At 38.6% G+C, this 24,744-nt stretch overlaps 1 protein-coding gene across 1 annotated transcript in view; it reads left to right on the plus strand.

The window, feature by feature from the left end:
* ATP8A1 (ATPase phospholipid transporting 8A1) overlaps positions 1-24,744 on the plus strand; it is a 119,747-nt gene that overhangs the window by 76,650 nt on the left and 18,353 nt on the right. The window contains exons 25-32 of the mRNA XM_054383297.1: positions 1,894-2,077; positions 2,179-2,289; positions 10,738-10,812; positions 10,974-11,096; positions 14,229-14,307; positions 17,556-17,617; positions 21,011-21,067; positions 21,557-21,664. Of these exons, the coding sequence (XP_054239272.1) occupies positions 1,894-2,077; positions 2,179-2,289; positions 10,738-10,812; positions 10,974-11,096; positions 14,229-14,307; positions 17,556-17,617; positions 21,011-21,067; positions 21,557-21,664 (799 nt within the window). The remainder of the gene's footprint in view (positions 1-1,893; positions 2,078-2,178; positions 2,290-10,737; positions 10,813-10,973; positions 11,097-14,228; positions 14,308-17,555; positions 17,618-21,010; positions 21,068-21,556; positions 21,665-24,744) is intronic.

Below are 24,744 nucleotides of genomic sequence, written 5' to 3' on the forward strand. Positions count from 1 at the left end.
CTAGATGTAATTGTTCTTTTGCACGTTTTTTCCCCCAAAATTCATATTCTTCATTTCTTGGATGTTTCTTTGGGTTTATCATATTTTTTTGACCTGGAAGAGTTAAGTCAAGCTATGAACATTCTTGTCTAAATCTTCACCCTGAAGTTTTGTCACTGCAGGGAGGAATCTTTCACAGCCCAAACTGCAAAGTTCCAGAAGCTTATGTTATCAGAGGAGGTATTGCCCTGAGTGTGCATTTAGAAGAAAATTAAATATATATTTTTAACCCCATTTTCAATCTCAATATATATCCAGTGGGAAGTTCTTTTTCTAATCCATGTCTAGCTTTTTTCATGGAGGCATCTAGAATGAGTTTGTCTGGAGAGGTAGATGAGAAAAGGATGGCTCTTTACCAGCTGCACATCCTTAGCTCCATAGCAGGAGTCATGCCTTGCTACCAGAAGTGCTTTCCTTGGAAGGTGTGAGCAGCAGTGGTGGGGGAGACCAACTCACAAGAGTTTTTTGCATTTCTTCTTGTTTCTGTTTGTACCGTGAAACAGCAGGGGCAGGATTTGTTCCTTGACTCCAATGCCTGGGAGCACAAGTGAATTGCCATGCTGCTTAAGGTTTGCTCCTTCCTTTCTCCACCCTGTGAAACACAGCAGTCTTAGCACATCATTTCTGTGTATTATTTTCAGTCATGATGTCTCAAATACTACAGCGGCTGAATGTCAGCATCCAGAGTATAACTTTTACAACATGAGAAGGGCCACAAGGATGGCTGGAGCACCTCTCTTATGAGGAGAGGCTGAGGGAGTTTGGGCTGTTCAGTCTGGAGAAGAGAGGGCTCCAAGGTGACCTTCTTGTAACCTTCTTGTGGCCTTCCAGTATCTGAATGGGGCTACAAGAAAGCTGGGAAGGGACTTTTTAGGGTGTCAGGTAATGATAGGACTTGGGGGAATGGAATAAAGCTGGAAGTGGGGAGATTCAGACTGGATGTGAGGAAGAAGTTCTTCCCCATGAGGGTGGTGAGAGCCTGGAATGGGTTGTGCAGGGAGGTGGTTGAGGCCCCATCCCTGGAGGTGTTTAAGGCCAGGCTGGATGAGGCTCTGGCCAGCCTGCTGTAGTGTGAGGTGTCCCTGCCCATGGCAGGGGGGTTGGAACTGGATGATCCTTGTGGTCCCTTCCAACCCTGACTGATTCTACGATTCTCTGATTCTATGAAATGCAAAGTACCTGTGTGGCACACACAATGGCAGATGGAGCTAAAACTGATACACTTTAATCAACAAAGCTTTTGAGAGTCATCCCTGGAACGATATGTCCCCTCAGCTGTGAGCAGGCATTTTCTTAATGACAGATGAAAAGAACAAGGGAAAAGTTACAAGCATTTAAAAGTGCAGGATCAAGAGTCAATGTGCAGAGTTGCTTCCTGGAATTTAGCAGTGTAGAATAAGTTGACAGAGTGGCAATCCACTCTGTTCCTGTCTGCTTTGACATCTGTCTTAAATACCTTGTTGTTTGTTTAGAAAATACATATTCAAACAAAGAGGAGGGAAAAAACAAAGGCATAACAACAAAATATGCCAAAATCTGCAATTATTGAAAGTTAACACTGGTAGTGACAGTGTCTGGGGTTTCTTCCATTGCTGTTTTAGGGGCCTGTGACTGTTTGACTTATACCTTACCTGTTCTGTTAACACCTTGCCTTAACAAATCCAAGGTTTCTATGAATTTTGCTTGGAAAGTGGTTTTAGCACCTAGCCAAGAGGCTGTTAACAACGCTGTGTCACTGCCCAGGATGTTAGTTAGCTTAATTTCATTACCTTTTCACAGCATATAAAGTATGTTTTGAAACTGCATTCATTTGACATTCCTGTATTTAACTTTTCTCTTGCTGCCACCCTTTAGGGTATCACCTCTTCAAAAATCTGAAGTTGTAGAAATGGTTAAAAAACAAGTGAAGGTGGTAACTCTAGCCATTGGTGATGGAGCAAATGATGTTAGTATGATACAAACAGCACATGTTGGTGTGGGTATCAGTGGGAATGAAGGTCTGCAGGCTGCAAATTCTTCAGACTACTCAATTGCTCAGGTAAATCATTACAGTGTAGAACACTAGAATAAAGTAGTTTAATGTCAGGTTGGTGTGTGCATATTCTGATGGGATGTTTGTTCACTTTCTGTTTTTTGCAGTTCAAGTATTTGAAGAACTTGCTGTTGGTTCATGGAGCCTGGAATTATAACAGAGTGGCTAAGTGCATCTTGTATTGTTTCTACAAGAATATAGTCCTTTATATTATTGAGGTAATGTTGCAGTACAATAAATGTGGCTACTTGAAAGTAAAAAAGAAATCATTATTTTGAGCTTTTGATCATCATATATGATTTTAAAGAAGCATTTATTTTAAAGAAGCATTTAATCTGCTACTAAACACTTATTAGTACTGAATCTTGCTTTTTTATAAACTGATTGATATTAGAGTGCTGTGGTAGGGTTTGTTTTTTTTTTGCTTTAAAAGACTACGTGCTTATAAATACATACTAAATATTAGTGCTGACTGTGTTGCATGATTCTGATAATGCATTAAAATTCTGAGTCATAATATCACAGTCTCACAGTATATCAAAGGTTGGAAGGGACCTGAAGAGATCATCAGGTCCAACCCCCCTGCCAGAGCAGCATCACTTAGGGTAGTCTGCACAGGAATGCGTCCAGGTGGGGTTTGAAAGTCTCCAGAGAAGGAGACTCCACAACCCCTCTGGCAGCCTGTTCCAGTGCTCTGTCACCCTCACTGGAAAGAGGTTTCTCCTCATGTTGAGCTGATATCTTCTCGATGTTCAAGTTTGAACCCATTGTTCCTTGGCTTATCACTGTGAACCACTGAAAAGAGCCTGGCCCCCTCCACTTGCCACCCACCCCTCAGCTATTGATAGACATTGATCAGATCCCCTCTCAGTCTTCTCTTCTCCAGACTAAACAGCCCCAGGGCTCTCAGTCTCTCTTCACAGGGGAGATGCTCAAGTCCCCTAAGCATCCTTGTGGCTCTCTGTTGGATTCTCTCCAGCAGGTCTCTGTCTCTCTTGAACTGGGGAGCCCAAAACTGGACGCAGGATTGCAGCTGTGGTCTCAGCAGGGCAAGAGTAGAGATCATCATTCTACCATGTAAAACTACTTGTAACTGTATTCCTTAAATTTACTAACAGATGTATCCCCTTAATCTCCTTGAGCTGGTGTCAGTAATTGTCCAGAATCACAATCCTGAAGCTCTTTTTTGGGTCACTGTTGAACTGCAGGGCTGTTGGTGTTCAGAACACTACTTAAGGTTTTTAACCTGCATGTTTAGTTACACTGCTGCATACCTTCTGGTTGTTAGTGAGGTAGCCATGCCTCCTGAGGCTCTAGGTCATGAACTAAGATACTTTCCTAAGAGGACCTGACCTAGTTTTCTCACCAGGCATTTCAAGAAGCCCGGAGTCTTGCAAAGAATGCAGTGGTATGAGAGGACTGTATTGTAATACACAGTGTTTGGCAGGTGTTGTTAAGACCCCGTGTATAGAGTAATAGATTCATAGAATGGGTTAGGTTGGAAAGGACCTTAGAGATCATCTGCTCCAAGGTAGTTAAAGCCTTGTCCCTGAAGATATTCAAGGTGAGGCTCAACAGGGCTCTTAGCAACCTGATCTAGTGGAGGATGTCTCTGCTTGCTGCAGAGGAGGTTGGACTAGATGACCTTTGGAGGTCCCTTCCAACCTAGGCCATTCTGTGATTCTGTGATAACAATTATTCTTGAAACTTGCTTAATGTATTTTTTTAATTAATATCTTAAACTTGCCCAGTATGTATAATTTTTTTTACAGAAAAGAAAATGCCTTATTTCTGTTAGCCCTGATGTAAACGTTAGGTCAAGACTTCCAATTTTTATATTCATGTATTGCAATATTTTCAAATACTTTTAAATACTCTCTTTATGTACAAGTGTTGTAGCCAAAAGTGTGAATTTTTCTTAGCATTTTTCTTTACATTTTCTAATAAGTGTGAATTTTTCTTAGCATTTTTTGTTACATTTTTCCAATTTTTCTCCTATTTTCCCCTCTTTGTTGTATTAGTACCATAAGCAGATTTCCATCTAAGTAGTAGCAAGTTTGTAGCCTGTTTAGAAAAACATGAAGTAGGAAGGCATAGAAAAAGCATTAAAGATTCTTTTTTTTGCTTTAGAAGTGATGGGAAACTTTAGGTCCTGCATTTCAAAAGCTGAATATCTGATTAAATGATCAGACTTGCAGCAGAAGTACTGATTGGCAGTAGCTCTTGAAGTTTGGAGGGAAAAAAACAGTATTAGTGTGTCCTTTGTGTTTATAGAAAGCAGAGTTGGTGTGCAGAACATTCTGCCTTATTTTAATTTGTTTTCTGTCATTGTCACCTGCAAACACATTGTGAAGCTGTTAACTTCAATCACAGATAGATATCCCACTTGTGGAAAAAGAGTTAAATGCCAAGTGCAGAGATCATAGACTAAAAATGCAAAAGCCTAGAAGAGGGAGTCTCTGCCTCCTCAGTGGATGGAAGGGCAAAGAAATAATTTTTATAATGTGTTATGACCCTTTATATATAATACATAATAGCATTTTACCACATACACCTTCCCTGGAAGAAGACAAAAAGATGACTTCTACTTGAATTCCTGTATGCCCAACGTTTGTCAGCTCAGAAACCTTTCACAGATGTTAATAGCTCATGTCAATACTGGGAGTGAATGGGCAGAAATTCATCATTGAATGTCTCCAGAAAGGACAACTGCCAGTCTCTCTTGAGTCTCTCTTTTCAGTTTTTTGTACAGATCAGGCGTGGGAGCAAAGAGCTCAATGAGTATTTGTAAGCTGCTGCTTAATATGCAGAAATGCTACATCAGGAAAATGTCTGTGAGGCTTTTGTGGCCACACCTCCTCTCTCTTGGAGTTTAGAAAATAATACTATGAAAGGCCTGTCTGGAAGTTGCTTTAAATCAGTTTCTTTTTATTAGCTGACAATAACCAAAAATACCTACCTCTCTTGTATTTTTAAATGGCTGCTCAGTATTAATCAAAGAAGGAATGTGATAGATTCCATTTGATCTAAAGTGCAGCCTTTTTCCTAGGCATTCCTGGAGCCATGCAAAATAAGTGCCACTGATTTCTTGGTTCAGAAAATGGTAAAGGTCTGCAGTAATAACAGTGGCTAGCCTTTATCAACATTTAAATTCCATAAGAAACTAGGAGTGGTCTGTAGCAACTTTTTTTACTCTGTCTTGATGCAGTAGATAATTAAACACTGTCTTGATGCAGTAGATAATTAAACACAGACCTCATCAGTTGTATGGAACTAGTCACAGTAACTTTTGAGGTCATATCCTGGAAGTATCATTCTCAATTGCAAGTGAAACCTTTTGATTTCTAATAGACTGCTAATGTGGAGCCTCACACTCACATAGTATAAGCCTATGCAGAATCTCATTTTGAGGGGCCTGGCATTACCTTATAATGATGGTTGGGATTGAGACTGATCTAGTGGTTGTGAACTCCTCCTACGTGGATTAGGTTTGGTTTTGTTAGTACCATCACTGCATATACTCTTTTGTTAAACTACTCGTGTTCTCCCTTCAACACTGGAGGGGCAAAACTTTCCTATTCCTACTTTTTGTTCTGCTAACTATTGAATAACTGATGGTTTCATAAAAATACTGGTTTACGTTAACTAAAAAAGGGTTAAAAGTGGTCATTTTTGAAGATCTTCATAGCTCGTTCATATTTTGTGTCAGGGAGAATTGAAACAGAAGTAAAAGATCAGAACACAGAAGAAATGCTTGAAGTTCATACTTAAAAGTTCTATCACAGTTCTAAACTTTAATGTGGCCATTTGTAACAGTTTAAATGCTATGTAACCAGTTCAATTATACTAATTAGAGCTCTAAGGGCTCCTTTTTCTTTCCATAAACCTTGGGACTAAGGTTTTCTGTTTATTTGTTTTGTTTTATTTTCCCCAATGCCTTTTCATCACACTGCTGGGTTACCTGCTTTCTGCTGCCCATATTTACCATTTTGTTCCTAATTTCCCTTTCCTTGTACATCAGGTGAATGCTGCGGCCCTGTGAAGAGAGACTGAAAGCCCTGGGGCTGTTTAGTCTTGAGAAGACTGAGAAGGGATCTGATCAATGTCTATAAATGTCTAAGGGGTGGGTGTCAAGTGGAGGGGGCCAGGCTGTTTTCAGTGGTGTGCACTTAATAAGACAAGAAACAACAGGAACAAGCTTGAACGTAGAAGATTTCACCTCAACATGAGAAACTTCTTTACAGTGAGGGTCACAGAGCCCTGGAGCAGGCTGCCCAGGGAGGTTGTGGAGTCTCCTTCTCTGGACACATTCAAAACCCACCTGGATGCATTCCTGTGCAGACTACACTAAGTGATCCTGCTTTGGCAGAAGGGTTGATCTCTGGGCCCTTCCAACCTCTAATGTAGTATGATACTGTGATACTGAGACCCAGATCATGCATAACCCCAAACATGACCAGCTTTCTGTGTGTACTCACACTGCTGCTGAGCTGTAGAGTTTGGGAGCTGTTGTTCACTATGCCATGGCGTAATTAACGTAGGTAAACTGCACCAAGTTCAGTTTAAAATACAGACAGCAGGAAAGGATCATGCTCCTGCCCAGTTTTTTTGCATTGCATGATTTGAAAATTTAGAAATGCTGGTCTGCATTGAGGCCCATCTCATTTTAGGTGGGCTGTGAACCTAAATCTGTGATTTTCAGTTAAAGTTATGTGCCAGTTGTACTGCAGAATGGTCTGAATTTTCACTTCTCCCCCACGTAGTCTAAAGTACCTCTCAGGGATGCCTATCTCCTGTCCTCCTGTATAGAGGAGTGCTGGAATCATAATGTGAGCTATTAGAGTAAGACCTACCCCCTAGGAGAGAAGGGTGGATGAATCTGTTCCTATATTAGTATGGTGCACCACATGTCCTAAAAACCTGGTTTGCAAGTAAAGTTGACTTCTTTGTCCATCAGAGTCAGAATGAAATACACATTTCCATCAATAAATTTCCCACTGTGAAGGGGAAAACTGTGCTTTTCTTTTCAGTGTCACCACTGATACTGTAGTAAGATCCACAGAGTTATTTCCATGGATGGTAAAGTGTCATTTTCTAGGGTCCCAAGATGCAGAAGCTAGGGTGAGTGGGTGGCTTACCTCCTTCCCCTCTTACAGTTTGATCCCAGGGCTGTGTTTATCCCTGCTGATTCCCCTACACCACCTCCCCCAGATCTGCTAATTATTTTTGATCCATAGGTGTTCCTAGTGTGAATTTTCAAATACTGTCTTTTCAACAGCAGAAAATCCATGGGTTTGCTTAGATACCAGTAATAGTGGATATAATATCTGCTAAAGACTGATATTATTTCTGCTCCATCTCTTAACAGTATCTCTGGCATTCCACTAAATAGTTGTGTTTCAGCTACAAAGGGCATTATTTTTAGCCACATCAAGAGGTTTTTCTTCACATCTGTTGGTTTTTTTTTTCCTTGATAGATTTAACAAGAACTTTAAAACCCAGGGGTGCTACCAAATTTCATTCCTTCTTGGCTTGCATCTAGAATTCTGACAAAGATTTATTCCTTACTACACAAAAGCTTAACCTGAAATGCCTGTAACTTGCACTCTTTCTTTGGAAGAAAATAAATGCTAAGACTTGAGGAAGTTACAATTATAATTTAGAGGATGTCTTTACAATTTTCTGGTAAAACTTTAAATAGATTGAAATTTTTGAGGTAAATATCGTACAAAATTCTTCCCAGAAGGAGAAATTGGCTATTGGAATGGGCTGCCCTGGAAGTGTTTAAAACCAGGATAGATGAGGAACTTAGTGCCATGGTTTAGTTGATCAGATGGTGTTGGCTGATAGATTGGACTTGATGATCTTGAAGGTCTTTTCCAACCTGGTCAATTCTGTGATTCTGTGAAAATAAAACTGAAAGCATCAGGAATAAAATGATGCATAGAATTTTTGAGAGACTTGGTGGTGACTATCATATATGGCCCCCCACAAAAAAGTAAGGGTCACTGAGATCATGTATCTGTCCTTCACTCCTCTCTCAGGTGCTGTCTTCCTAGGTTGGGAGCAAAAGAATGTAGGAATTATGAATAACAAGAAAGTTGAAAAGAGAGGAGGCAGCTGAGGAGCACAACTTGTATCCAGCAGTGGTGATGAGATTCTGGATTAGGTTCACACACTTAGCTTCATTGTAAAGCATCCAAAAATTGTGCCAGTGTTGAGTGCATAATTAATTGTTCAGTAATGAACAAGTGATTATGCACTCATCACTCCCCCTCATTCAGCTACTGAGAAACTGCTGCTAGTAAAATGTCTTCTAAATTCGTCACAGTTAAATCATAATTCCTCTTTCAAAAGTCCAAAAATTGGAATACACAAGAGGTTATAGAAATCTGGTAACTGGCATGAGGTAATTCCATTGTCTTTTAAGTGAATAGACTTGAAAGGTTTAGAAAATAGACTGCTTGCTACTGTTAAGTCAATCAAAGTAATGAAATTTAGCATTTTAAGACATCAAAAAATTCAGTGTATTTTATACCTCTGTTTTACAGCTTCTAGCATTCATCCTTTGACATGCAATCTCATTCCAGTAATTAACCACCAAAAAAATTCTATTTACTTTGCATTTATTGGTTGAACAAATAGCAATTTTAGCTGGCTTTTAACTCCCATTTTTAGTTTTAATAGTTGCTAATTTCAGGGGGCTTCCCATCTCAAAATACTCATAAACATGTTGAAACATTCCACAACCTGCTAAAAGACAAGGAACTTCTTCATGAGGTCTGGTCACCTGGAGACCAGCCTGGGTACGTGGTGACAAACATAGATATTGAGTGTAGCAATTCATGTTCCCATAAGACAGTCCAATGAAATGTGAACTGCAGCAGAGTCTCTGCAAAGCAGCATTCATAGAATCATAGAATCATAGAGCTGTCAGGGTTGGAAGGGACCCCAAAGATCATCCAGTTGCAACCCCCCAGCCATGGGCAGGGACACCTCACACTACATCAGGTTGCTCACAGCCACGTCCAGCCTGGCCTTAAAAACCTTCAGGGATGAGGCTTCCAACACCTCCCTGGGCAACCTGTTCCAGTGTCTCACTACCCTCACGGGGAAGAATTTGAATCTGAATCTGAATCTATTTTCTATATTTTTTTTTCATTCCCCCTAGTCCTAGCACTTTGCTTCCTATTCACTTAAAAAACTTTCGCACACACAATGTTCTGGGTTGGAAGGGACCTCCAAAGGTCATCCAGTCCAACCCCCTCTGCAGTCGACTAGATCAGGTTGCCCAGAGCCTTCTTGAGCCTCACCTTGAATATCTCCAGGGCTGGGGCCTCAATCACCTCCCTGGGCAACCTGTTCCAGTGTTCCACCTCCCTCTCAGTAAAGAACTTGTTCCTAACATCCAATCTAAATCTGTTCTCCTCTGTTTTGAAGCTACTGCCCTTCGTCCTGTCACTACAGGCTCTCTTCATCCTAAAACAGGAGTCTTAAATGAAATAGAACAAGGTACTAGCATTTGTCACCTTACAGCTTGTGTTTGTTGGAGGCAATATAGTTTCAATGTAGCTCATTAATGAAGCTTCATCAGAAATTATTTTTTTCCACTGATATCACAGAATGTTAGGGGCTGGAAGGGACTTCCAGAGATCATCAAGTCCAACCCCCCTACCAAATCAGGATCACCTAGGGCTGGCCATACAGGAACACATCCAGGCAGGTTTTGTAAGTCTCCAGAGAAGGAGACTCCACGACCTGTCTGGGTAGCCTTTTCCCTGTCTCCATCACCATCAATTGTCTCCTCATGTTGAGGTGGAACCTCCTGTGTTCCAGCTTGTACCTTTTGTTCTTTGTCCTGTCACTGGGCACCACCAAAAAGAGCCTGGCACCTTCATCTTGACACCCACCCCTCAGATATTGATAGACAAAGATAAACAGTAAGAAAGAAGAAAGCAGCCATGCTTCCTGCTATACTGAAAAAAAAAAACATATGAAAGGGCATCATGCCCTACAAATTAAATTTGACTTTTTAAACCTTTTAGCAAAAAGTGATAAAACTTAGGCAATGAAAGAGATTTCCATTTGTGCTTCTAGAATGCCATGTAGTCGAGTTAGTACTTTTGAACTAAGTGATTGTCATTGATTTAATGCTCTCATCCTCTTAGGAGTTTCATGTGTGAGGAAAGAATATTGGTAGTATTTTTAGCTCCAAATTAAAGTTTACTGCATGAATTCAATTAGGTGGGAGGTTGTAAATTGACTGCCTCTAATCTGTGGGTGTTTTCCTGTGATACATTTTTTTCCCCTCATATTTCTCAGAATTTTTATTTCTTTTAAGCACAGTACAAATGCAGTGAGCTAAATCACCTTAAATACTTAACAAACATGAAATTCATTCCGAAAATAGCTACCTCCTTGAAATGTATTTGTATTGAAATGAAATTGTTCCCATATTTGACTGGGCTGCCCATTATCTGTTCTGAACACCAGTTGGCTTTATTATCTATTTATATACATATCTATTTAAGCCATAACATCCACACCTGTGGTGTAAATGTGTTCTAGGGATACTCCTTTTGTGAAGCTGAGGGGAAAAAAAGAATGAATCCATTAACCACACTTTGCAGGACATGTGAGTAAAACAGAGTTCTCTTCTTTTTCAGATCTGGTTTGCTTTTGTCAATGGCTTTTCTGGACAAATTCTTTTTGAAAGATGGTGTATAGGTCTCTACAACGTGGTAAGATGATTTCTGTGTTTTCAGTTATTTTTCCATCACAATCATGAAAGTTTCTTGAGTAAGCAGTTCTTAAAGCAAGTCCTGACCTCCAAAGTTTTGTAATTTTTTTGCCTTTTTTTGTGTTTGTTTTTTGTTTTTTTTTTTCCCAATCTGTTTACTAGATGTTTACAGCAATGCCTCCACTAACTCTTGGAATATTTGAGAGATCCTGTCGCAAGGAAAACATGCTGAAATATCCAGAGTTATACAAGACTTCACAGAATGCACTGGACTTTAATACCAAGGTGGGTAAATAAAACCAAATATAGTTAAAGCAGAACTTAGGAAGAATTCAATCTATGTTGTTCATACTTAAAAATTCAAAGAATTTTCAGTGCTACTCTTTCTGTGAAGGGTACGAATCATATTTATCCATTTTTGGCAAGTACAGGAATGGACAGCAAGCATTTTATTCTATTTTATTTTTTTTTATTTTATTTTATTCTATTCTATTCTATTCTATTTTATTCTATTTAATGTTTTTGTCAATTGTAAATATCTGTAAATATTGTGAGTGCTGTATATTTGTATATATTCATGGCACTCCATTGTAGACTGTAGTTTTGCTTGTAAATATAGCTCCATTTGCTTCCAAACTAAGCTAGTCGGGTAAAGTTAATGTTAGGGAGAATTTCCAATCCACCACATTACATTTTAATCTATTCTATTTTACTCTACTCTGGTTTATTTTTTTCTTTTTTTTTTCACTTTTTATTCCTATTTTATTTTTATTATATTTTATTCTTCTTTTTTATTTTATACTATTTAATTTTTTAACTTCTTTTCTATTTATTTCTTTTTTAAATTTTATTTTATTTTATTCTACTTTTGTTCTATTTAATTCTATTTTATTCTATTATTCTATTTTAATTATTTTATTCTATTTATTTTTTTGCTTTTTATTTTTTTATTTTTATTATATTTTATTTTATTCTATTTTTTATTTTATACTTTTTTTTGCTTTTTTTATTTTATTCTATTTATTTCTTATTTATTTTTATTTTGTTTCATTATATTTTATTTCATTCTAATTTTTATCTTATACTATTTAATTTTTTACTTTTTGTTTTATTTATTGCATTTAATTTTCTTTCTATTTTTTATTTTATTCTATTTCTTTTATTTTTTTATTTTATTTTCAGGCCTGACTTTATTTCTCTGCAATTAATAAAGCTGTCTGCTATAGGCAGAAGTGATTAGACCACTCTGTCTCTGGGCTGTATGTATTCATACTGTTATATGGAAATGGATTACTGAAGCCTGTGGAGAAGTGCTGCAGAGGACAATAAGACCTGTCATTAGATGTGTAGAGGGAGGGACTTGGTACTATTCTTTGTCAATTTGGACTTGTGATTTTTATGGTTTAATTTTGAGTTTCAGCCAAAAAAAAAAAAATACTTGGAGACAGTTAAGAATGTGTCAGGGTGGGATCAAAAGAAGTCTGAGTTCCAGAGTAAAATGGGTGCAATGCATTTTGGAGAGACTGGTAGCAACTAGAGGACTGTAGTATATGATAAATATGCACCATTTCTACAATGAAATCATCTCTTAATAAAATTAAATGAAACTTTTTCCTGAATCCTCAATTTCAGGAATGCATGGGGTTTAGGAGAGTTCCTTCTGATTTTATTGGATATTTCTAAATACAACTGGGATGTTTCAAGTAGTGTTGAACTTGAGGATGTTTTCAGTCTGTCAGTGAATTAACAAAGCCTACAAGTGATGGTCTGTAGTAGATGTGTGGAGCTGATACAGCATACTTAGCTGTCATGTCTGTGCCACTCGTGCTGTAAAACTAGAGTACCACCATCTAAACAGAATTACAGATGAGATTTTTCTCCTCCTTCACTTCATCCCTTCACCTAGAAAACCAAACCTCAAAGTTTTAAGGAAACTAGGGAATAGAGTTTCTTGGGTCACTGTGAATGCTTTACAAATATCAGACCTCTCATGGATCACTAACACAGACACTTTTGTGTTAGGTTTAATAAGTAATGCAAACAATGAGTTACAATTCCTGTTATTTTTCTGCTTTTAAGTAAGTCTGTGATATTTTTATTACTGCACAGATGTATTGTTGACTTCATTGGAAATGCTGCTTGGCTATTCCCATACAATGTTTGCTATGAGTAAGGGTCTACAGATTCCCACCTATATGAGTTGAATAGTTGGTGTTAAAGATTTGGAAACATTACTGCCTTGAATGTTGATGCAGATGTTTGTTATGGTAAAAGGGATCAAAGGTTACGAGGCCGTGACAGAGGTTAAAGGATTAGCATGTGACAATAAGAATTGGTCAGGAAAATGGAAAAGTAGAACTAATTTTTCTTGCACCCACCTGTGCTTTCTGTCAAATAAAAAACTTGTGGTAATGACACAGCAAGAAGGAGAGACAAAGGTTAATGAGCAGCACAAGTTCAACTGTGCAAAGTATTGGAGTGTAAATTGGATCATACAACCTAGTGTAGTTGTTTTATCTAACAAAAGACTTAGAGACATTGTGGAAAATGTTGTGAGGCAGGCAACTTAATTTCAATTGTTTGAGCACCTTACCATTCATAATACTCATCAGTTAGTTACAATAAAACCTATGATTGTCAAAAACACTCTAAATGGAAAAAAAAAAGAAAAGAAAACATGATTGCTGTCCTGAAGGAAATGGGTCACATATTTTTGATTAAGTCTTTTTATGCCTTTATACAATACATTGTGGAAGGCACCAAGAGGTTGTTTATTCTTAAACTTAAGGGAGTTCCTTTCAGAAAGCATATTTTACAAATGGAAAACAAGTCTGAAAGCGAAATTTGCATTATTTAGCAAATACATCAAAGGAAGTTTAATGTGAATCTGTGCGCTTCAAGAATGGAGCATGTAACGAGACAGCTAAGGAAGATGCTTTCATTTGTCCTTTCTAAATTCCTTTGCATGTGGAAATACATAGGCAGGTATATATAAAACTCAGGGTCTGAGTGCTCTGCTTGTGCAAATTCCTTATTACACAAAATGTCAATTATAAGAGCTGGAGTCCTTTTTAATTCCCTGCTTAAAATGTAGCAATTGTTCCAGTTGTCTGGTTTGGTTTAATTTTTCTGATGATGTTCCCATAGGTATACATTTTAATTTCCCTTCTGATTTGAAATTAAAAGGAGGAGATAATACACACCTTTTTTTTTTTTCCTTCTTTTCCAAACATAAAAATAAACAAATGACCCATGAAGAGCTAAGAGGCAGAAAGTGCCTGTCAGTTATATTACTTCACAGTGGTGGCCTGACAGAAACACATTTTGTGAATCTAACACACAGATAAAAAGGAAGGTCAGAGTTCACAGAGCTAGTTTATTGCAAATGGTTCTCATGGATTTTGTGTTTTCTCTTAGGTTTTCTGGGTTCATTGTTTAAATGGCCTCTTCCACTCATTCATTCTGTTTTGGTTTCCACTAAAAGCCCTCCAGCATGGTAAGTGTTACGAAAAACAAAAACACTGAAAGGTACAAAATACCTAAATAATCCATTATTATTATTATTATTATTATTATTATTATTATTATTATTATTAGGAAAGCTTTGCAAATGCTAAGAGTTTTGTGTGATTAAATTTCAAGATGCCGTTTCTAGAACTGGAACATCTGGATGCTGTATATTTAAAATGCTTTGTTTGAAAATGTGTTTAGGAGTAAATACTATGTACACATGGATAAAACTATAGAAACATGTTGTAAGTAAACTGAAAAAAGGTTGAGAAAAACAGATTGCTATTTATTTATGCTTTTTTTAATGTATTACACTAATATGGTAAATACCTTTAAGATCCTCAATCACTGATGTGGCCTTTTGCATTATCTCTTACATGTTGTAAGCATATAGGGATGGTGTGCATAACTTTCTCTCCTGTTACTTCAGGTGTATACTAACTCATTAGTTTCTGTCTATATGAGTAGGCTTGTGACAGAGCAAACTGGAACAGTGTTGGTCAGCTCAGTCCTGTCAATCTTCTAGTTCAGCTCTTGTGTGTGCTCCTAAGTTGGGAGAAGGAAGTGGGACACTTGGGAGGAAAGCTGTATTAATTAAAGGACACTTGAAAGCACTGCTGCAAATTTATGGCAGAGTTTGTGTATGTGAGAACTCCCACAGGGGTGAGGGTTTGTTCTGCTTCTACTTTGTGGAAAATGAAAAAAAAATAGAAAAAAGAAGTGTGTACCCTGGAGCATTTCTGTATGATTAATAGTCTTCTCAGTCTTCTACAGCCAGATGATCTGCCCTGGCATAGGGAACAGAAATAATTTCATGGACATTTTGGAGCTGTTGAAATGGTCACAGGGAAATGGTCACAGCTGCTTGTGCCTGAAAAGGTTGAGAGGAAAACTTCTTGCAGAGTATTTTATACTCTGTGACTTCTGATGGATAAAGGGAAGTAGGTAGTGACCTGTTTTCTGTAGAAAGCTACTGGAGCAATTTGTACTGGAGAGGTTTAAAGAGCCCAGGAGAAAAGAGATTGCAGAATGTTAATGTGTACTGTAAAACCACACATCAAATCCAAATCAAAATCCATACTCAAAACTGCAGCAAATCCATGTGAGAGATTTGTGCATTACATGATGGGGAAACATTCAACAGGGGATATGTGATGATGCAGCATAGAGTTCATGTGTGAATGGCAAAGCTGAGGTACTGATGATCATGAAAATCTCTCTGAGCTCACAGTCATCCTTTTCTTTGTGCATCTTCTTCTGTTCACTCTTGACACTCATTTGTCCACCTCTTTCTTGCCTGTAAGTGGAAGATTTCAAACTGCATGCATTGTAGTAGAATCTGCCAAGAAATATGCCAAGGAATGGATTTGTGAGGATTGAATGTGCTCTCTAAGACCTAACCATTGTGCACTCCACAAAGCTAGAATCTTTGCATTTCATGTACTGTGGTATGGATATGAAAAGTGACAAGAACATAAATCTTCATAGAGGAGTCTCTGATGCAACTTTGTAGCAAATAACAGAAGCTAAATTCATGTGTGCAAGCAAACCCACCAACTGCTCCCTCTTTAAAATGAGCCATGGTCTCAGCTTTGTTTTCAGGCTTCCAGAGCTCTTGTAGTCTTTTGAGGTGTGCTACTCTGTCGAGGGAGAAAGTTAAATCAGGCAAGTGCCAGGAATGCAACCAGTACTGCTAGAGCTAAGGTGGCAGCCTTTGTGAGCTCCTCATCTTGGAACAGGAGAGGGCTAGGTGAAGGAGAACTCTTTGCAAGCATTTGAGACAAGAGAGACAGAGAACTGCTGGAGAGAATCCAACAGAGAGCCAGGAGGATGCTTAGGGGACTTGAGCATCTCCCCTGTGAAGAGAGACTGAGAGCCCTGGGGCTGTTTAGTCTGGAGAAGAGAAGACTGAGAGGGGATCTGATCAATGTCTATCAATAGCTGAGGGGTGGGTGTCAAGGGGAGGGGGCCAGGCTCTTTTGGGTGGTTCACAGTGATAAGCCAAGGAACAATGGGTTCAAACTTGAACAGAGAAGAATTCAGCTCAACATGAGGAGAAACTTCTTTCCAGTGAGGGTGACAGAGCCCTGGAACAGGCTGCCCAGGGGGGTTGTGGAGTCTCCTTCTCTGGAGACTTTCAAAACCCACCTGGATGCATTTCTGTGCAGACTACCCTAAGTGATGCTGCTCTGGCTGGGGGGTTGGACCTGATGATCTCTTGAGAACCCTTCCAACCTCTGATACACTGTGACCCTGTGATATACTGTGATACTGTGGTTTTGTTCTGATACTCTGTGTGAGTTTTCACCTGCTCTCTCTTCCAGAGTATCAATCAATAGATCTTTGCTTTTTCTTGTCTATTTCTTTTTGTCTGTGATAAACTGGCCTCACAGGTACTGAAAAGTTTTTAGAAAGGAGCAGTCTTCATCCAAGACTGAAATGAATTTCATTCCCAGCATGCTTAAGGGTGATGCAAAGGCCGTGAAAACACTCAACACAACTATAAAAGCATACTTAATTAGCAGCATTCCCTCTACTGTATGCTATATGAGTACAGTGGAAAAATAACTGCTTCCAACTACAGCCCATTTTGGTCAGTTTGTCCTGACCACCTTCCTCTGGCCAGCCCAATCTGAGGGGTTTTTAACTCATTCCCACCTCAACACCCCCTCCCCCAAAAAAAAAAAACAGTGAAATCCTGACTCTCTAAGCTGTTTACATTTATGTTGTAATAAATGTATATTGTATTTCATTGCTGTCTGAAGGTAAGATGCTGCATCTCTAATCTTAAAAGTCACTCTTAACTGCATCATTGCTGAATGCAATATTCCTCATTTTGGTAAATGTGGTTACAAAGAGCTCCTGTTTCTAGTGTAGTTCCTGAAGTCACAAAAGTATTCAAGGACTAAAAAACTACAAAAGTAGCCTACTACCTCTAGCCTTCAGTTGAAGGTGAAATCTGTTGTTACTGCCCTGTAGGAACTGCTTCCATCTCTTTTGTACCAAAAAGAAGATATTTTACTTCTTTTTATATACTATATGGCCAGCCTGGTGTACTGGAAGGTGTCCCTGCCTGTGGCAGGGGAGTTGGAACTAGAAGGACCCTTCCAAGCCAAACCATTCTATGATTCTATTATATACATACATATATATATAAAATACATATTATATATGTATATAGTGCTATTGTGGGTATTTAATTGTTCTTACCTTTATCACTATTTCCTTTTCCAGGTACTGTATTTGGCAATGGCAAAACTTCAGATTACCTGCTCCTGGGGAACACTGTGTACACAGTAAGTCTTCCTACAGCTAGCTGGTGCTCTATCAACTGACTGTTTATGTTGGCTCTATCTTTAACTCTTAATGAGATGTGGGGTTATTATTATTTATAATTCTCTGCATAGAAGAGTTGATTCATTGTGGTGCCTTAAGAATAAGAAATGGCTCTTGAATGACTCTCTCAGAAGCTTTGAAGAGCATTTTGATTCCAGTTTTCAAAACAAAGCCATTTAATAAAGATGCAGAAGATACATCTGTCCTTTACTGGAAGCTGCCTATTCATTTAAATAATGGGAATTGTAATTCCCTAATTAGCATGCTGATAGAATACCAGAACTCTACAATCACAGAATCCTAGCCTCCACAACGTTGTGATCACTGCAGCCAAGGCTATGGCTGATCAAGATATTAATGTAAGATGAGTTTCTGCATTGGAGAAATCCAGAGTTATTGGATGTGGAACTGCTTTGTGGAGTCGTGAAGATACAATTCTCTTTTTCCTCTCTTCAATTGTCATTGAAGGATAGAGTCACATGGAACCAGGATTTGTGGGTTTGTCTCATGAGAGACAAATTGAAAGTGCCAGAATTACACCTGACCCACACCTAACAGTAATCTTCTGTTACTCTCATAGATAATAATCATTACTGTGTGGAGTTTTATCTCCTTGAATACATTAATGAAGCTAAATACATGTTTTTCACTTGCTAGGTATCAATGTTACCCAACAGATGAGGGTTTTCCAAGATCTCTCTTAGAAGCAAAATGAGGCTTGTGCTTATTCTCCTCTGTTTTTTCAATGTTAAGAATTTAATTATTTTTAAACCTCCTGTTGTTGGCAGATACAGAAAAGAAATTAATTCTCCCATCAAAAGAAAGGGGGCTGTAAAACAAATACATATTCATATCAAACTTGATTTCCTTAGGGAATAGGGCAACATTATAAGTGAAATTAAAGTATTCTAGAATACTCTGCAGTCCTTTGAAAATGTAGGTACTGTCAACATCTCCTATGTATGAGAGACCATTTTGAATAGTGTTTTCTGGTTGGAGGGACCTTTTAGAATAGTGTTTTCTGGTTGGCTAACCAGAAGGGTTACAGAGCATAAAGGGCTGAATAAGCACAGCCCATTCTGTGTATTTCCTACTGCTGTGGCAGTTAAAATATTTCCTCTGGTAGTCAGTACTTTCGTAGTGAAACAATGAAAAATTGTTTGCACATTCTCTTAGAATTTGTTTGCCTTACACATCTCTATCCCTGTTCCAAAAGGCAAGCACAGCATGTTTTGTCAGCAGCAGTCACATAGGACCATGCAATCTATCATATGATGAACTATTCTATGGATGGAATGATCCTGGGTGGGTGTTTTCCATGCAAGTCTTATTAAAATGAAGATGTAAGGTCACAACCATTGTCATAGCTCAATCCTGACAGAGGCAGTTCAACTGACACAGGTCTATTTGTATTATGAGTTTATAACCACCTAGCAGTGCTTAGGAGTCAGTCATTTATCTGAATGCCACTGCTCTCCCTAATATTGATAAATATGAGTATCTACCAAACCACCTCTTGTTCTAAGTGAAACAGGTTCTTCCTGGGGAGAGGTCCTCTGCACCCAGTTTTCACCCTACCTACAAATTTTCCATTGTTTACTGTACATGGAAGTTGCAACCTTACTCAGTTCAATAGAAGTTGTGTTAGGAATTGTATGTACTTATACAGGAGTTGCGCTGTCCTAGTGCCTAAGCCAAGTTTTCTGATAGCATCTCCTTCTCCTTGATTGCTCTCCAAGTATCCTTCGTATTGGCCTTCATTTTGTAGAGTGAGTGGGCACAGGACACTTGTTAAAGCAAATTTTTCAATGTTCTTTCCCAAAGCAAGCTGAGAACTTCGTCCTGCCCTCTGCTCTGTGCTTCTTTCCCAAAGCCATGCCTGGTACCAAGAGAAAATGATTTACACCTGCTGTACTGAGAGTTCACTGGATACACCAGGTCCCATGGAACTGAGTGCTCAGAAACTGCTGTCATTTAGATTGTCACACATCAGTTGACAGATGAGTCTTGAAATCTTACAGTGTTGCAGAACACCTGAGCATAAAGCACATAAACACATAAAGCAGAGATGCTTTATGAACACATCAAGCCCAACTTGTGATGTGTGTTCACACATGAGCTAGAAACCACAGTAACTGTTTCTTTGATGAACAGAAAACTTGCTTGTGTTGATTTCAAATCAAGGAGATAAACAACTTTCCTGAATCAACTAGTCCCTGCTGTGGGATTACAAGCTTTCTACTACTTGTCTCTAAAGTAACATGAAGCATGTGCTACAGGACAATAGCATGATGTTTTCAGAGACTGCTCCATGAAAAGTGTAAAGACAGGAGGAAAGAAGGAGGGAAGAATGAAAAGGACAGGACAAGTGTACTCAACATGTTGCCTGCACCCAAACCATAGGTCTTAGGCTGCCAATATTTAACTCTGACTTTTCAGGGTTTGACAGACATGAATAATTTCCTAAGAAAGCACTAATGACACGAGCAAAACTCCAGGTTTGTTTTGGTTTGATTTAGACTAATGTAAGCTTGAACAGTTGCAAGTTGTCAGACCAGCACTGAGATCTTCTAAACCTGTCTTTGTGTGAGAAGTTGTGGTCATCCTCTCCATAATCAGTGGGTCTGCCATCTCTGCTGAAGTGGACTACACCTTTCATGAGCCTTTCTGTGTAACCAGAATGCCAACAATTAAGAAACCAGTGCCTCAGTAAGAGCCAGACTTGCAGGGTTCTAGGAGTCAAGACAAATATTTAAGATTCCTAATAGGGTTGTTTTTTTTTTTTTTGGTGATTTTTTTGGTGATTGTTAATGGAAGCTTGTTAATTTTTAGTGTTCTATTACTAGTTCATTACTGGGGTCTATCTTTAAATCTTCTGTTGGCATTTTGCTGTGGTCATTTCAAACAGGCACTTGAACTTCAAGAGCACACACTTGCAAAAAGGAATACAGATACAGCTGGCTGTGGTCTAAAAGAATTTCACTTGGGGGCTGCTGAGAGTCTTGTATTTTTTGGAAGCAGATTCTATTAAAGCAGAACAGCTATTCCATGTCTTCTGCAGGTCCATAGAAATTACTGCCTTTTTGCTTTAGTTTTGGTTTGGATCCTATTGCACATCTAGGTGCACTGACACACAGAGTCTTCACTGAATATTATGAAGGAAATCACATTTAAATTAAAGAGATTGATTAGCCTTTCCCTTGTTTCATTTGTGCAAGTAAACATGAACTATGAAAATCATTAAAATTTTCTTCTGTTCTCATGAAAGTTTAACCAAATGAATTAATTCTGTATGTTAACTAAGACTCCCATATTAAACAAGAAACCTCTCTCTCTCTCTCTTTCTCTCTAAGTTTGTGGTTCTAACTGTGTGTTTGAAGGCTGGATTAGAGACTTCATACTGGACTTTGGTAAGCAGATGTCTTTACCGTGTTCTCAGGGGTTCTCTTAAGATACGATGGGTGAATAATTGTGTTCTTTTCTTCTTGTTTATTATAAATACGCCCTTATAAGAACTGTACTTCATCAGCCCTCCCCACAGTATCAAACTAAATTGTGGTTTACTGTGTGGAAAGACAGAATATTCACATACAAAACAAAACAAGGCTTAATAGTGAAAAGGAGGACACTGGGATAAGGCTTAACGAAATCCTTTAACTATAAAAATCACAGTTACTCTGAACTGATTGCAGCTGAGCTTAAATTGGCATAAAATGCAGCAATATTGCTTCTGAAAGTATCATTTTGCTCTAAGAAATAGCTTCCTGAAGTAGCAGAGTTAAATTAATACAAAACAGTGGAATTTCATCCAATGATACTGTAAATACTAAGTGGCAAAGCTCTTTCTTTATGTCATGATGCATCTGTGATTGTTCTGTTTTCTTTCTTTTGTTTAACAGTTCAGCCATATAGCAATCTGGGGCAGCATAGCACTTTGGATAGTGTTTTTTGGAATCTACTCTTCTTTGTGGCCAGTCATTCCTATGGCACCTGATATGTCAGGAGAGGTAAAGGAATATTTTAACTCATACCCAAACATGTGCAAAAAATACTGTTTCAGTCTTCAGTACAGGCTCTGTTGCATCCTCCTGCTAACTAGAAGTGCATAACAGGGTTGCTTCTTTTATACCTTCAATTTGGTGGGTGTGTTTATTTAAAACAGAATTGACTCTTACAGAGATGACCTTTGGAGATCCCTTCCAACCCAAACCATTCTGTGACTAAGGCTAATTTCTTTTTCATTTTCGAGTTTCCAGTTGTCAAGATACTTGAAACTATAAATGCATTCCAAAAAAAATGGAGGTGCCATAACATGGCATGAGCAGCTGTTTGCCATGCACACAATTTCCTTTTCTGTTCATGTGCTGCTGGGAATGCATTATTGTACTGTGTCTTTAACCTTTTGACAGTAATTACTGGTTTCTCTTTCTTTTATTATCCCATTTGTGTAAACCTGATCTGAATATTAGAAACAGGACTGAGTCCATAAAAGATGCTTAATGGCTGCTTGTGCTGATCTAATTGGGACTTCAGTGCCAAACTCTCCAAACCATTCAGTTCCAGAAACATCTGAAGCTGAGTATTGATTTCCCAGGCTCTAATGTCTCCTTCTGGGCATGGCCAGCACCTCCTGAGCTATGTTTGGTGTGCATTCCCAGTGGGAATCAGAGACTAAGCATACCTGCTTCTTTCAGAAGGATATTTTTCTAAAGGTTTTCAAAGCATATCAACTAAATCAAGCCTTAGACTCCACCACTGTGGTATAATTCAGCGGTTCATGCAGGATGTGGAAAATTTAGGATGCTTTTCTCTCTCTCGTTTGGAGGTAATCGAGACTCACAATTCTCACCTCCTACATAAGCAATTGGGGGGGGGGGGAGGAAATTGTATATAAGCATTTATATAACTACTGCATTTTAATGGAAAGCCCAAAGAATTAACTTAAGCACTTGGACACCTAAGAAAAACGTGAACTTGAAATTACACAATTTCTGGCTGTTTTTCCTTTCTATTATAACTTCTTAACCATGTCTATATTCAGATTACTTTATTGCCTCCACGACTCAAAATTAATTGTGTCTGTTACTCTAAATGAAAGTAATTGAGGCTATCATACTTCAGCACTTCTCTTCAGATACCCTGTATTTTATAGCAGCAATAGAGTGGGTTTGTAATGTGCTTTTAGAGATTCTGTAAGAACTTTGTCCTTTAAAAGTGAAGAACTTTTCTAGCAATGAGCACAGTGAGAGCAGTAGGGTGTATTATACTTCATATGACATAAGGGTGGCTACTTCACTGTTAAAGTAACTGAGTATTTTACTTAGGATACATTCAGTCTCTGAAGTTATTGTGAAAGATGTTTTTGAAGGGAACATAGTTCCTATGAACTTGGAAAAGCAGTTCTTCATAAAGAGATGTAGCTGTCAGCAAAAATAAACACTCCTGGGTTTTGAATTCAAAGCGACACCAAAATAGTTGGACTTGCAAACCTAAACTCATGACTTCTCAAAGATTATGGAGAATGGCATTGCAATGGTGTCAGCCAGCTCTCTTAACAGCCTCGTGGGGGAATAATGTCTGGGCCCAATTATTTGTAGGATTTGAGCTCCTGTAATAGTTTCCATACCATCTCTTCCTTTGCTGGCAGTGGGTCTGTGTCTGCATCAACCTGGGTTTTTATTCCCAAGGCTATGTCCCAGCAATGCTGCTAAAGACAGAGGTAAAGAAAGTGTTGAGAGTCTCTGCCTTTTCAGCACAGTTGGTGTCTAGATCACCTGTCCTGTTACACAGTGGGCCAATATTTTCCTTTGGCTTCTGCTTCTTGTTTACATACCTGAAGAATCCTTTCTTGTAGTTTTTGATGTCTCTGGCAAATTTCAATTCTAGCTGAGGTTTTGCTTTTCTAACTGATCTCTGCACACCTTGGCAATGCCCTTGTTCTCAAGGAGTATTCATCCATTTTTCCATCTCTGTTACGCTTCTCTTTTGGTTATGAGCAGAGTCAGAAGCTTGCACTTAAGCCAAGGGAGCCTCCTGCTCCACCTACACCCCTTACCTTTAAAAAGGATTAACTGGTTTTGTGCTTCCAGGAGAGCATTCTTGAAAAACTCCTGGCACTCACTAACTCTTTTGTCTACCATGGAATCCCTGCCAACCAAACTCTGAGCAAGCTGAAGTTTAGTCCTCCAAAATCTAAAACCTTTGTCTTGATGCTAACCTTCTGCATGCTCAGCAGCATCCCAGTCTGCACGATATTGTGATCACAAGCAGCCAAGGTTATCACTAACTGAGATAAAGCAAAGCAGGTTCTCTTGCTTTGTGAGTAGCAAGTCCAGCAGTGTCTCATTCCTGGTTGGCACACCTAACATTTGTGTGAGGAGGCAGTCCTCTCCACATTCCAGAAACTTGCCAGATGACATGTGAGCTGCTTCGCTGTTTTTCCAACAAATGCCTGGGATTTGAAGTCACTCAGGTTCTGCTGACCTGGAGCTTGCTTAAGTAACCCAAGTATTGCTTCATTGGGGCCTTACCATCTTAGTTTGGAGGTCAGTAGCAGATACCCACTGTAAAATCCCCCTTGGAGAAAAACCCTCTGACCTTACCTTAGAGGCATTTAGTAGGACTTCTGCAATCACCAAATGAACACGGGATAAATCATGCTGAAGGGGATTTTCAGGGTTGGTTGCTTGATTTGTTTGGGGTTGTTTTTTTTTTTTTCAGATGTGTGCATTTAAAATGCTCTCTTTTTTATGAAATGTAGATTTATAAGGAAGATTTTACCAACTATAATCCTCTATAAAGTTTAAATGTATTCTCTTTCAGCTCCTCAGAGCTGGTAATGAGTTCTACCTTAGTCTGTTTATGAGTTAGTAATCTTGATTAAAAAATTCATCCAACTATCCAGTCCCAACTAGGTGATACCTGTCTTCTACAAACATCTTTTTCATGGCTTCTTTTAGACAGAAGAGAACCTAGTAAAACATTCTAATAAGAATTCAGTCTAACTTCTTCATATTAATGTCATAAAAAAAATATTCTTGCTGCTTATTGCTGAATCTGTTCCAAGAAAATAAAATATTAATGCTCT

The sequence above is a fragment of the Indicator indicator genome, chromosome 8, assembly GCF_027791375.1.
Source record: "Indicator indicator isolate 239-I01 chromosome 8, UM_Iind_1.1, whole genome shotgun sequence".
Lineage (NCBI taxonomy): Eukaryota > Metazoa > Chordata > Aves > Piciformes > Indicatoridae > Indicator > Indicator indicator.